The sequence below is a fragment of the Daucus carota genome, chromosome 7 (genome assembly GCF_001625215.2).
Source record: "Daucus carota subsp. sativus chromosome 7, DH1 v3.0, whole genome shotgun sequence".
NCBI lineage: Eukaryota > Viridiplantae > Streptophyta > Magnoliopsida > Apiales > Apiaceae > Daucus > Daucus carota.
Window position 1 is genome coordinate 3,548,117 of NC_030387.2, and position 14,031 is coordinate 3,562,147.

General features: G+C 35.5%; 2 protein-coding genes across 2 annotated transcripts; both read left to right on the forward strand.

The window, feature by feature from the left end:
• Positions 1 to 565: 565 nt before the first annotated feature.
• Positions 566 to 8,284, forward strand: LOC108194270 (glutamine--tRNA ligase). The gene is made up of 23 exons (XM_017361220.2): positions 566 to 839; positions 1,195 to 1,245; positions 1,330 to 1,401; positions 1,526 to 1,625; positions 1,970 to 2,065; positions 2,366 to 2,427; positions 2,511 to 2,609; positions 2,694 to 2,789; positions 3,305 to 3,457; positions 3,566 to 3,621; positions 4,643 to 4,733; positions 4,811 to 4,897; positions 5,237 to 5,434; positions 5,518 to 5,616; positions 5,891 to 6,022; positions 6,125 to 6,261; positions 6,347 to 6,446; positions 6,534 to 6,629; positions 6,834 to 6,934; positions 7,013 to 7,118; positions 7,255 to 7,344; positions 7,474 to 7,603; positions 7,847 to 8,284. The coding sequence occupies exons 1-23, from the start codon at positions 705 to 707 to the stop codon at positions 7,939 to 7,941; spliced, it is 2,382 nt and encodes a 793-aa protein (XP_017216709.1). The 5' UTR covers positions 566 to 704; the 3' UTR covers positions 7,942 to 8,284.
• A 2,178-nt stretch (positions 8,285 to 10,462) lies between these two features.
• On the forward strand, positions 10,463 to 12,597 carry LOC108195249 (uncharacterized). The gene is made up of 3 exons (XM_017362203.2): positions 10,463 to 11,081; positions 11,365 to 11,606; positions 12,194 to 12,597. Exons 1-3 carry the CDS (start codon positions 10,608 to 10,610, stop codon positions 12,453 to 12,455), a joined length of 978 nt encoding a protein of 325 aa, XP_017217692.1. The 5' UTR covers positions 10,463 to 10,607; the 3' UTR covers positions 12,456 to 12,597.
• Positions 12,598 to 14,031: the final 1,434 nt, after the last annotated feature.

The window sequence follows — 14,031 nt, forward strand, 5'->3', positions numbered from 1 at the left end:
ATACCAAAGCATCAAAATATTACAGACTACCACTATATTTTAATAATGCTACACAAAATTAATGTAATGCTAATAATCAAATCCGGACCTAACTTCAGTGACAAAAAAATGAACCTAACAAATAATAATTAACAAAAAATTGTAGTTGAGTGGTTAATTTTTAAAGACGCGATAAGTTTAGAGACAAATAAATTATCATAATGCTAGTAATCAAATCTGAACCTAAGTTGGTGGCTAAAAAAAAAACCAAACCTAACATTAGTGAGTAAAAGGAAGAAAAATTTAGTTGGGCGGCAAATTTTTAAAAACACAATAAGTTGAGTGGCAAAAAAATCTATTTTCTTTTGTTTAATCAGCCTTCTTATCCGCTCTGAATTCCTGACACTTATTAAATTGATTAATTTAAACGTCCACCTAGCATATCAATACATCATAATTGTCCCCGAACAGGAATAGTCAGTAACTCCGTTACGTGGTCATCACTCCATCAACATTATATTATTAAAAATAACGAATACTAGGATGGCATGACTCACCACTTGTTGACTCTAATTTAAAACAATTAAAAATTCTGAAAAACCCAACTCAAAAAGAAAGTCTTGATCCGCAAGGAAACAAGAAAACCAAGTCTTCGTAATCATCTATAAATTCCACTGCCATTCAAATTCTTAGTTCCACTTGTTCTTCACCTCGAATCTAAAAAGATGGTGCCAGAAGATGATAAAGCTGTAAAAAATGCAGAAGAGTTGTTGATAAAAATTGGATTAGATGAACGCACAGCCACCAACACTGTTGCTAATAGAAAGCTAACTTCCAATCTTTTGTCCCTCATTCACCAGGTACCTCTCTATGTACACGTTAATCCGAATCCAATCAATTTTAATCAACCTCGTTGTAATATTGTGATCGGTAATTTTTACAGTTCGGTCAAGTATTTAATATAGTGGATTGCTAATATATATGTGATGTCGTCGTTATTATGATGTTTATATTTGACAGGTAATTGCAATTCGGACCCCCTAACTTTCGTTCAAAAACGATATTGTACCCCCAACGAAAGTTAGGGGTCTAAATTACAATTACCTCTATATTTTATTTGAATTTGTTTATTACCTTTATATTTTATTTGAATTTGTTTATTACCTTTATATTTTATTTGAATTTGTTTATTTGTGAACTGTGATTTAATCTCAGGCTGGAGTAGCTAATGGATGTGAAAGAGGGGTTGGCAATCTTATTTACACAGTATGTTGTGCTTTTGTTTAATCAAAATTAATAAGACTAATTATATAACAGCTTGTGGTTTAGTAACTTAATTTCTGATTCTAGGTTGCTACCAAGTTTCCCGCCAATGCTCTTGTGCACAGGGAAACCTTGCTTAAATATATTGTTTCGTCGAAGGTCTGATTTTTTTTCTTCCCCAAGATCCTCACTGCAACAAAGTGTTGTTAAATCCTAGTTAGTGATTAGTTAAGCAAAGGATGTGTTTTTGTTTTGGTTTTTAATAATGATCAAATTTTTGCAGATTAAAACTCTAGCTCAGTTAGAAGCTGCTTTTCTATTCCTTTCGGTGACTGCTTCAGAGGATTTAAATGTTACTGAATTCGAAAAGGCTTGTGGAGTTGGTATGACAATAATTCAACATATTGGCTTTATGTGATTTGCGCGGTTGCTTGGCTGATTACTGCAAAACTTCTATTGTGTCTGTCTAATGCGATTGCTAAATATGATACCTCATTGGCCCTAAAAAATCCCCAAAATGTAGCAATTAGGCCTTCTTTGTTTAATGTTCCTAAATGGTATGTTGCTAAGAAAACAATTCTACTCTGAATCACTCAGATGTTTAACCGACTGCTCTTTCAAAAGATCTGGATTTAGCTTTCTCACTCTAATTCTTTTTTGAAATCTAGTTAATTCTTTTATGGTACTGTTGTATAATCTGATATACAAAACTTTTACCATGAGACAGGAATTGAGGTAACTCTAGCAGACACAGAGAAGACTGTAGATGAAGTGCTCGAAGACAACAAGAATACTATAATACAGAAAAGATATCGAACAAATGGTAGGTGATTCTTGTCTGTAATGCGATAGAACTATTTTTTGAAAACCAAATAGTGAAATTGTCATACTTGCCTCTTTACTTTGTTCATATCTTCGATGAGGTATTAAACTTTGTACTACGGAATACATTCAATTAGATGTCATATATTTGCCTTGCATTATTAAAAGCCTGCCTGTTGCATCAATGTTGTTGTTAATTTGTTATGCTTGAAGCATTTACATGTTTGGTCCATTACCAATGATTTCCTAAATGCTGGGATGTTCTACTTTGAATAAATTTTTTGCCATCATGTTTTTCTAGTTGGTGAACTTTTTTCCCATGTCCGCAAAAGGCAGCCATGGGCGGATCCAAAAATTGTGAAGGTAGTAATTAGTATTCTTTATATCTACCAAAAAAAAGAAGATGAAGCATGACACTCATCCAAAAGCTTTCATGCTTCTTCCAGCAACTCATAGATGCAAAATTATATTCATTGCTCGGTGAAAGGACTGCTGCAGATTGTGAGAAGCCTCTTAAAAAGAAGAAAGAAAAGCCAGCCAAAGAGGTGAACATAGTTGCATACTTGCAGTTATTTTTTTCTCACTGAAGGTGTATTAATATCTGCAGGTATATCTTACGTTTTATTTAGGAGAGGAATAATGTTGAGTCTACTCCCCTGCCAAAACATTCAGAAGAAGAAGTCAACCCCTTCTTAATATTTCCTTCGCCAAAAGAAAATTACAAGGTACTCAACTGCCTCGTGACATTCTAAACTTGAGTTGGTCATTTTCTCTTTTTCCTATCTGGATAAACTAAGCTTCAGATTATTTAGCAAAAATGAGACTCAGCATGATAGTTTGACTAGTAGAGCTGCAACTGAGTGATATTATGTAAGAGATGTCTTTCCATATAATGTGACATTTCCAACTATATCTTGCCATTTGCAGTTGTATATTCAGATATTTAATTATCAGATTTTTTAGTGTGTGCCCACTAAAACCCACTTTTTAGTTAGGTGGTAGTTTTCTATTGGCTCCAATCTCATTAATAATGATGGTTCCCTGCATGCACAAAAATCTCCACTAATAGAAATCGACCTAAGTAAGTAGTTAGTGTGTGCCAATGGGCACACACTAGAAAGACTTTTTAATTATCTCTCTATTCCTAACTCACATTTCCCTTTTCCAATAAAGAGTCATCATCTACTGTCTATAATTTAATGTTTGAGAATCGAGATGTGACTATTTATTCATTCATTAGGTGCATACTGAAGTTTTTTTCAGTGACGAGTCGGTGCTCAGAGCTTGTAATTCAAAGGACATACTTGACAATCATTTGAAAGAAACTAAGGGAAAAGTCTTAACCCGCTTTCCACCTGAACCTAATGGTTATCTGCATATTGGGCATGCCAAGGCAAGCTTAACTAATAGCTGTTTTTCTTGACATTTGTTTGTTGGTGGATGCTTAACTTTATAGCCTGCGAGATACCTGGTTATAGAAGCTTGATAAATTGATTTGCAGGCTTTGTTTGTTGACTTTGGTTTGGCAAAAGAAAGACACGGGGGCTGCTACTTGAGGTAAAATTTTATATATTTTGTTAAATTCTATGGCGCATCACTTAAAGTATATGTATCTGATATGGTTGTGTAGTATCAGTTCAATGTCGTAAAGATAATGTTAAAGCTGCTTAAAATGTGTCATCTACTCTATTAAAAGATGTAAAAAACTTATGAGATATTTTATGCCCTCCAGTCAATGACACTGATTAGTATTGAAAATCAATCGTTTCAGATATCTCAATTTATGTCCAACTTGCCGATTTGACTAGAATGGTATAGCGTAGCTGACCTTTGCACTATCGTAGGCCTGACTTCCTCCAATTCATAGAATATTTATTTCTAAAAATCCTTGATCAGTAATGTTATACTGGTACTGACTTGCGATTATAAAGTGGTGACTGGTGAGCACAAAGATACGGCAATTATATGTTTTCTGAGTCTAAAAATTTAAATCGTAAAGTTTAAGATTTAAGTCCTGTTTTAGCTAGAACTGATGTAATGTATGTAATTAAAAGGCAATGGCTTGTACACATCGTATGTACTGTAGAATCTTTAGAATCTATGTAATAAATATTCGAGAAAGAGTTGGGTTACCAGATTTGACTATGCAGAAGTTTAAATAGATAGGGAGTTAAGCAAGTCCAACAATGTCCTAAACCAAAATTTAAGGCATTTGGAAGAAATGAATGCTCCAACAATGTCCATGGTGCCTTAAAACACTAGGACATCCAACATGTGCCCTATTTTAAAGACACGTTTATCCTAAACCATTTTTATCAATAAAATATTAGCTTCCCTCCATTTCAATACATCTCTCTACTCTTATCTTTTTCCTTCCCTTCAACAATAATTCAAATATATTATTATTCTATATAATAAGACACATTTATAAGGCATGTTGTTGGAGTTCACGTGTATCCAAAATTAGGACACTATTTTTTGATATTTATAGGGCATTTGTTAGGAGTTAGGACATTGTTGGACTATGTGAAGTAGTATTATTGCTTGGTGAAAGTAATTATGAATATGGTATTGATAGGTACGATGATACTAACCCTGAAGCTGAAAAACAAGAATATATCGATCATATTGAAGAAATAATTAGATGGCTGGGCTGGGAGCCATTTAAGGTACTATACTCTTTTCTTTTTATTATAACACATGATCTGTCAGTTGTTAGCATCTAATATTTATTTGCATTTTGCAGATCACATACACTAGTGATTATTTCCAGAAGCTGTATGATTTTGCTGTTACACTTATACAAAAGGGTCATGCTTATGTTGATGAGCAGGTTGCTCTTTGCTGCCATTTAGAATATAGATTATTGCCTGAAAATCTTATTCCCAAATATACAATCCATTTCATATTAAGCCTCTTTGAACTTTTTTTCTATGTTGCCTTTCAAATTTAAAGAGTCTGGTGTAATATAGATTATCTCAAGCTTTTCTTCTTCAAGGATTCCCTTGAAAGATTTATTGAATTTAATGAACAGTTGTTGAGTGGCTGGTTCTTTAATATAGTTTACATGTTCTACACCACTTAAAATGTTTCATAATATTAGACTTGTGGATTGCTTCAGTTCATTTAATACTATTTGATACTATAACATTGCATTTTCCACTTGATTCAGAAACCTGAAGACATAAAAAGGTATAGGAAGGAAAAGTGGAACAGTCCTTATAGAGATAGACCTATTGCTGAATCGTTGAAAAAGTTCGATGAAATGAAACGAGGTTTATTTGAAGAAGGCGAAGCAACTCTAAGAATGAAACAGGACATGGAGTGCGACAACTTCAATATGCATGACCTCATTGCATATCGCATCAAGGCAAGTTGTAACCGGTTTCACATTTTTTTAACATTGTTAAGTGAAGGATCTGCTCACAATTTACTGGTTCTTTCGTTATCCAGTTTACTCCTCATCCGCGCACAGGAGATAAGTGGTCTATCTACCCAACTTATGACTATGCTCACTGCATTGTTGATTCTCTGGAAAATATTACACATTCGGTATTGTTATATTCTCTGGAATCTGTTATCACATTTTAGCTTCTATTTATGAGAAATTTATATGTTTCTCTGGATTATTATGCTGCCTTTTGTTTTAAAATTTTTGTTTCATCTTCTGATACATCTTTACATCAATGTCACTTCGAAAAAATGGAGATATAGATTAAGCCATCCCTCTCTTGCAATTTTCTTCTGATATGAGAGACTAATTTGATTTTATGTCTTATAATCTTTTGTGTTGAACTTGACACCTAATACTACATGTTTGATGCAGCTCTGTTCACTTGAATTTGAGACACGCCGGGCTTCTTATTATTGGTTGTTAGATGCTCTTGGTCTTTATCAGCCATTTGTATGGGAGTACTCGCGCTTAAATGTCACCAATACAGTAATGTCAAAGCGTAAGGTAAGCTGAAATACTATATACATTTTACCTAGTTTCAGTGTTAAGTCTGTGATTAAGTTATTCTTCTCATGCGCTAACACGAGCATATCTGCGCTGTTGCAGTTAAAATGTCTCGTGATAGAAAAGTGGGTTGATGGTTGGGATGATCCTCGTTTAATGACATTAGCTGGATTGCGTCGTCGAGGGGTCACCTCAACTTCAATAAATGCTTTTGTTCGAGGAACTGGAATCACAAGAAGGTTATACAGAGCTGACCTTAATCATCCATGCATAAACACTATGACCACTCTTGTTAAATATGGTTGTGTTCTCACTCTGCTGCAGTGATTGTACTATGATTCGCTTAGACCGTCTTGAGTACTATGTCAGGGAAGAACTAAATAAAACTTCCCCTCGTCAGATGGTTGTAATTAATCCTCTCAAGGTCATCATCTTGTCTGCATTCATTTTCTTGTTCTTTTAGATATTTTTCTGTATGTGAAACAGTTCTCAGTCTTCTTGTTTCATTTAGGTCGTCATCACCAACATGGAAGAAGGTTTAGTAACGGATCTTGATGCGAAGAAATGGCCTGATGCTCAAACAGATGATTCATCTTCCGTTTACAAGGTCGGCGAGCCATATAAAAAATGGAAAGTTTACCAATATACACACGCTAGTATAAATAAAAGTTTGTTGACTATTAAACATGTTAAATTCAGTAGTTACCTTATAGTTAATCGAAAACTTGAAATTATCTGCTGAAAATTCTACCAGAGAAAACTCAGATGCTGTGTTCTTGAAATAAAGCTCACCTTCATATGCTCATTCCAGGTTCCATTTTCCAGTATTGTTTACATCGAGCATACTGATTTCCGAGTAAAAGATTCCAAGGATTACCACGGTCTCGCCCCCGGAAAAACTGTCCTCCTGAGGTTCACTTCTTGTTCTTTGTATAGGCTATACTCTTCCAATATGTACTCAGCATTTTAAAATTGTTTTCCGGCGACCAGGTATGCCTATCCAATAAAATGCACAGAAGTAGTACTTGCTGATGATAAAGAGACTGTTCTTGAGATTCATGCTGAGTACGACCCTTTAAAGATGACTAAGCCCAAGGTCACTATGCTCATCACAGAATTATCCTTTTATTAGTCTAAATTTTTACTGATTTTATTTTCAGTATTGTGCACAATCCCTATTCTTTAAGTTAGTTTTCTGTTAAACTTTTAACATATTTTCCCCAATTATGCAGGGGGTTATTCACTGGGTTGCAGAACCCAAACCCGGAGTTGATCCACTTAAGGTGGAAGTCAGATTGTTTGATAAACTGTTTCGCTCTGAGGTTGGTGGTCACATTTTCTATAGGCTACATCTATTGAATGCTTGTTCTGTTTTTTGTTTTTTGTAAGTGCTACTGCAGCTGTTTGAATGCCTGAGTTTCTGTTATGATCTTTATATTATTTGCCTCCAGAATCCAGCCGAACTTGATGACTGGCTTGGGGATTTAAACCCACAGTCCAAAGTGGTGATGCCTTGTGCATATGCTGTACCGACACTTCATACTGCTGCAGTTGGCGACAGCTTTCAGTTTGAAAGGCTTGGTAAGTTACAAATACTTAAATGGATATGTTTTGAGTTGAGGGCCTGAGGCTAACTGCATATTCTGGATTAGAATAAGCAAAATAAGGTTTATAATCTAATCAAATCTCGATGATATGATACTATAGCAAATGTTGGGTTTTAAAAAAATGGTATATCGTGTTATAACTCAATCTTGTGAAGTGATTAACAAGGAAAAGCCAAGGGTCATCCACTAATTTTTTATCTGTATCATGTAATTGCAGGCTATTTTGTAGTCGATAAGGACTCGACCTCTGATAAGCTTGTTTTCAACCGAACTGTCACGTTAAGGGACAGTTATGGCAAGGGAGGGAAGTGACTGCCTTAGAGTGAAAGTCCCGGCATCAGCTAGTCCTTTGAGGTCATTCTTCAGCTCACTGGGGCAAAATTAACTATTTTCTTGTGTTTTTATAGTCTGTATATAATAGAATTAAGGTCCGGCTCCCTAACATAGACTGTTAGAGCATACGATCCACGTTCTTCACCCTAAATTTTTGATGTGAATGCAAGGGGATACATTGTAAAAAATGAATCATTCTAGGGTTCCTCTGATCCAACACCCTTTTTTCTGTTGGATGTATGCTACTAACATTCGACTGTCAGGCAAAGAAAAATAGTCATTATAAAGCCTCAATGTCAATGAAACTCCAATATTTTTTTCATTCATACTAGTGTTTATCAGTCTCTCAGTATTCCATTTTAGGGCTGTAATTCGAGCCGAGCCGGGCGAGTTTCGAGCCGAGCCTAATTCGAGCCAACTTTAATCGAGCCGAGCCGAGCCGGCTCGATTAACTAATCGAGCCTAAATCTTTGCCCGAACTCGACTCGGTTAATTTCACGAGTCGAGTCGAGCCGGCTCGTTTAGCTAAACGAGCCGGTTTTAACGAGCCGAGCGAGCCAGCTCGTATAATTTTACACTTAATCGAGCCCAAACCTCTACCCGAACTCGGCTCGTTTAATTTCACGAGTCGAGTCGAGCCGGCTCGTTTAATTAAACGAGCCGAAACCTTTACCCGAATTCGGCTCGTTTCAATAGTTTTAGAATGTGCAAGACCTTTCCTATTGGGGAAATTTATGCAGAAGCGAAATTTGTATATTGACCTCAAACAATATATCGACATATATAGGTGAAATGTGTGGCAGGCTCTATGCATTTTAAGATATCAACTTTAAATACTGAGAATCTGTATTTCATGGTATGTTTAGAGCTTATTTTAATAGATTCTGAAAAAAAATCGTAGGAATTCTTTGGAGGGTGATTATATGGACTCCGGAGGGCTGATTATTTTGAATGAATGAACATTTTAATCAACCGGAACTTTTGGTTGAAATGATCATCAAGTCCAGTCTCTGCACATTAATTTATGATAGGTGACAAGGGTATTTGAATAGTTGGTAAACTTCCGTTTTCTATTTTGATAGGCAGAAGACCGCAATACAACTCTTTTTCCTTCACGCCTCTCGTTCGGCACTCGCCAGTACTTTGTCTACGCCTGATTGGTGCTAAAGTATTTGTTATTTTGATTTACTGCACATATTTAAAGAGCAAAAAACAAATAGTTTTATTGTTTTTTTGAAAATATATTAAATATACATTTATTTGAAAATTAGTTTACGGAATTATCTCAATCATATAAGTTAAAATATATGAAAAAATTTGAAAATTGCCAAGATCTCACAAAATCTGGAAGTAATGTCCGGAATAATAGAGTTGGAAAAAATAACCTCAAATACCAGTTGTTAACGTCTGATAATATAGCGTTTTTGATTTGGAAAGAAAACCGTAGACCATGTAGTGTTTTGTTGTTTTAATCCTAGTAAAATGCTACACGATTTAGCGTTTTTGGTGAATATCAAAAACACTACACGATGTAGTATTTGAGGTCATTTTCTGGATCATACTCCCTCCATCCCCTTTTAAATTTCATGTTATGACTTTCAACGGTCAAATTAACTAATTTTTCACTAATTATAAAGAACAAATTTGTTATTATTTTAAAAAACTAAAAATTACATTTTATAGTATATTGTATGTACTTTATAATGACATAATTTTTTTTATTTTTAAAATTTATATTATATGTGTAAATCTCAGTCAAAATTTAGTCAATTTGATCATTCAAAAGTCAAACAGAACACTTAAAATGGGATGAAAGGAGTAATATTTAGGGTATTAATCATGAATATAGTGATAATGAGTGTCTGAGAGCAAATCCAAGAGAAGCCTTATATCATGTCCTAAGTTAAAATTTAGGGCATTTGATAATAAAGGTTACTCCAACAATGTCCTGGTGATGCCTTATATCACTAGGACAACCCCTTCGAGCCCTATTTCTGAGGCACTCTCTCTTCTTGCCTGTCTCATATTTTATAATAAATTCCTACCACCACTCTCTTTCTCTCTCCACTTTATATTATGTTTTAATGATGAAAGTGAACTTTTAATAATAAAATATTAAACATATATTGAAAATAAGGCACATTGTTGAAGTTGAAATTAGTTGAACATGTCCTAAACGACTAGAATATAATTTTTTATATTATATTCAGGACTTCACGTAGGACACTGTTGGACTTGCTAACGCCGTGTAAAAGTCAATTTTAATTACTCGTTTGAAAACAACAGAGTATTCATGATTATTCAGAATCAATTTTAATTAGTAGTTGACTATTCACGTACATAAAACGACAATATGAAAAAATTATTATTTGTAGTCAATTTTAATTAGTAGTTGACTATTTGTGTACATAAAACGATAATATGAAAAAATTATTAATTTTCTGTTTGTTCGGTATTCAGTAAAAAAAAAAAGGTCGCCGGGAGATCATCTGGTTGACAATTATTTGTGCTCCTCGACTCCGTGCGAAATTTCCATACCTTACGTTACGTGACGCTCTTCGTCACCTGCCTGAAGCACACAAATAAAACTACAGTAACAAACTAACAACATAAAAAAGTGTGTAACATTTTTCGAAAAGTCAAAAATGGAAGGCATAGAGCACAAGATGATCAGCGCCAATGGCCTCAACATTCACATAGCCGAAAAAGGTCAAGGCCCTCTAGTCCTCTTCCTCCACGGCTTCCCCAAGCTCTGGTACTCCTGGCGCCACCAGCTCCACTTCATGGCCTCTCATGGCTACCATGCAGTGGCGCCTGACCTCCGTGGTTACGGCGACACCACGGGGGCGCCACTGCATGATGCATCCAAGTTTAGCATGCCATACCTTGTCGGTGACCTCGTGGCATTGTTGGATGTCATTGCGCCTAATGAGAAGGTGGTTGTGGTGGCGCATGATTGGGGTGCGACGATAGCTTGGCATTTGAGTTTGTTTAGGCCGGACAAAGTGAAGGCTTTGGTTAGCTTGAGCGTGCATTATATGCCGAGGAATCCGAATATAAGAGTGATGGATGTTATGAAAGCTTTCTATGGGGAGGATTATTATGTGCTTCGATTCCAGGTATTACTCTCTCTGTCTCATTTTATCTGAGCTTGTTTGACTTTCATCGCGATTAAGAAAAAGTTGTAAAAAAAGAATAGATTTAGTTGAAAGCTGGGTGTGGGAGTTATGAAAATTTAATAATAGATTTGAGATATTGGAGGAAAGTAATAGTTGTACAAGAATGATCCTTCGTATTCACATCAATCTGATCGAATTTTCTTTTTTATTATACGAAGATTAGTAACTAATTGATTAAAGAGATAGAGAGGGTATGTGAAAGCCTTGCAATGTCGTGTTGCAGGAACCAGGAGATATGGAAGCAGGAATCGCAAATAGTATCGGCACAAAAACATTTCTGAAGAAATTTCTGTCGCACCGCGATCCTGCTCCATGGTTCTTCCCTAAGGGAAAGGGTTTTAATGGTGACTCGCCAGATGCTCCCCTGCCATCTTGGTTATCAGAAGAGGATCTCGACTATTATTCTGCCAAGTATGAGAGAACTGGCTTTACTGGTCCTCTCAATTATTACCGAGCTTTTGACTTGTAAGTAAATCCATCTCATCCATTGTGACTACATTTCCGATTATCTGTCTTAAAAATGTTGTCTATGGTAAATTATGGGTTAGCTACGTTGGTTTATTTGAAAAATACTGCAATATTTTAATAACTCATATTTTTAATATGATTGAATAAAAAGGTGGAATCAGAGTTCGAACAAAATGGGGAGAGATTACTATTTGTATACCGTAAACTCCATGTGCACGTAAATCACCCAAAAAAATCAGTCATTTGGCTGCCACGTCATTTGAGAAAAAATTCTAGGACATAATTTAGGATACGTAACATTACTTACTCTGGAATTCATGAGCAGAGTTGTTGCCTAAAATTTCCGGATCTAGTAGTAATAAGTTAAACCTATTCACATGAATCGCCGGTCTACCTTTGATCGTGTCCAGATCCATTATTTGACATTGGGTACTTGATTGTGTTACCTGTCAATAAGGCCAAACAAAATTTATCCAAATTCACAATGTGTATGATTAGCATAAAAACATGTGTGAGCGCAGCATTATTCACAATTTTGTTGCCGATCATTAGAAACAACATGACCCTCGAATGCTTGCCTGCAGGACATGGGAACTTACGGCACCATGGACCGGGGCTCAGGTAAAGGTACCAACAAAACATATCGTCGGGGAATTGGACGTGGTTTATAATGTGCCAGGTGCCAAGGAATTTGTACACAAGGGCGAATTCCAGAAGTATGTTCCATTGCTGCAGGAAGTTGTTGTTATGGAAGGAACAGCCCACTTCATCAATGAAGAAAAGCCCGATGAGATCAACAACCACATTTACCAGTTTCTTAAGCAGTTTAAAGATTTTCAAACTTAAACAAATGCTCATCATCTTTTATTTGATATTCCTTCTAGCAAATTATCGTCTTTATTTGTTTGATGAATAAGGTTGTAATGATTTTCACTTTATCGTGTTCATGATCTACATTAAGTAATGGATGCTTGTTTTTTTGCGGATAGTTCTTGAGTAAATAAAACACAGTGATTACAACAGAATTATTTTGATAAATTAATATCTTCTTGAATTATTTTGTTATAACTTGTAGTACTAGTAACTTAATTTCTGATTCTAGGTTGCTACCAAGTTTCCTGCCAATGCTCTGGTGCACAGAGCAACCCTGCTTAGATATGTTGTTATGTCGAACAGTCGAAGGTCTGATTTTTTTCGATCCTTATTGCATTTTTGGGAGACATTATTTTCTCAGTTTTCAGTTTTCTGTGTTCTAGTATTCTTTTAAAAATTAAGAAGAACAAAGTGTTGCCAAATTCTAGTTAGTAATTCGTATTGCATAGGATGTGTTTGTATAGGATTTCATGTAAGATCAAATTCTTTCAGATTAAAACTCTTGCTAAGTTTCAAGATGCTTTTATATTCCTTTCAGCTACTGCTTCAGAGGATCTGACTGTATCTGAATTCGAGGAGGCTTGTGGAATTGGTACGACAATATGTATCATAATGACTTCATGTGATTTGCGCGGTTGCTTGGCTGATTGCTGCAAAACTTCTTTAGTCTGTCTACTGTCATTGCTAAATATGATACCTCGTCGCTCCTAATAAAATACCCAAAACCTAGCTATTAGGCCTCCTTTATCTAATGTTCCTCCACTGTATATTGCTACGATTTGGAGGGTGACTATATGGACTTCAGAGGGCAGATTATTATGACCATTTTAATCAACTCGTCCTATTAATAACCTATGGTACTTATGGTTGAAACGATCAATGATAATCAACAAAGAACAACAGGAAGCCTCACGTCAAAAGTATATCGCACATGGTCTGTTATATAAGAGTCCAGTCTCTGCACATTAATGCATCATAGATAGCGACAAGGATAGACTAGACAGAAATTAGGGAAAGGGGGAAGCATTTAGCCTCTAATTATATTTATTTAATGCTGATAACAGTCTATTTTCACATGTTAAAATTGGCTTTCTTAGATGCTTGCCAGGCGTAAACTTCCCAACGTCGACTATGAACATTGACTGATAAGAAGGATAGAATACATCATTTGTTGGTGTCTGTTTTCAGACCACAATACAACTCTTTTTCTATACCTGTAACATCGTCGATAGCTACAGCCTAAGCCCTACGACGCATAATTTTCTTCCAAGAGCTCAGTTCCAAGCGCTAGCAGCCTCTACGGAAGAATATATTGTTACTGGTATGAGATACTATCATGAGATTAGATTGATGCATCAGTCACGGATACTATCACCCAATTCAACAGTGCCCCCAACGATCTCTTGGTGGCATTTGAAACAGTCAAAAAACGTCTAACTTTGAATTATAAGAGTCTTCCACTTGGTCACTATCTCATCCATGTCTATTTTTTCAATCAGCATGACTAAAAGATTGTGACCTTTTCTTTAGTTCATACACCAGTCTTTTA

What these genes read in the sequence shown, in the direction of transcription:
- LOC108194270 (XM_017361220.2), top strand. Translation starts at nt 705, where the DNA reads ATGGTGCCAGAAGATGATAAAGCTGTAAAAAATGCAGAAGAGTTGTTG. An exon ending in CGGATCCAAAAATTGTGAAG is followed by an intron (nt 2,428 to 2,510) that starts GTAGTAATTAGT and finishes TGCTTCTTCCAG; the next exon opens with CAACTCATAGATGCAAAATT. An exon ending in GGAAAAACTGTCCTCCTGAG is followed by an intron (nt 6,935 to 7,012) that starts GTTCACTTCTTG and finishes TCCGGCGACCAG; the next exon opens with GTATGCCTATCCAATAAAAT.
- LOC108195249 (XM_017362203.2), top strand. Translation starts at nt 10,608, where the DNA reads ATGGAAGGCATAGAGCACAAGATGATCAGCGCCAATGGCCTCAACATT. An exon ending in ATTATGTGCTTCGATTCCAG is followed by an intron (nt 11,082 to 11,364) that starts GTATTACTCTCT and finishes GTCGTGTTGCAG; the next exon opens with GAACCAGGAGATATGGAAGC. An exon ending in TATTACCGAGCTTTTGACTT is followed by an intron (nt 11,607 to 12,193) that starts GTAAGTAAATCC and finishes GCTTGCCTGCAG; the next exon opens with GACATGGGAACTTACGGCAC.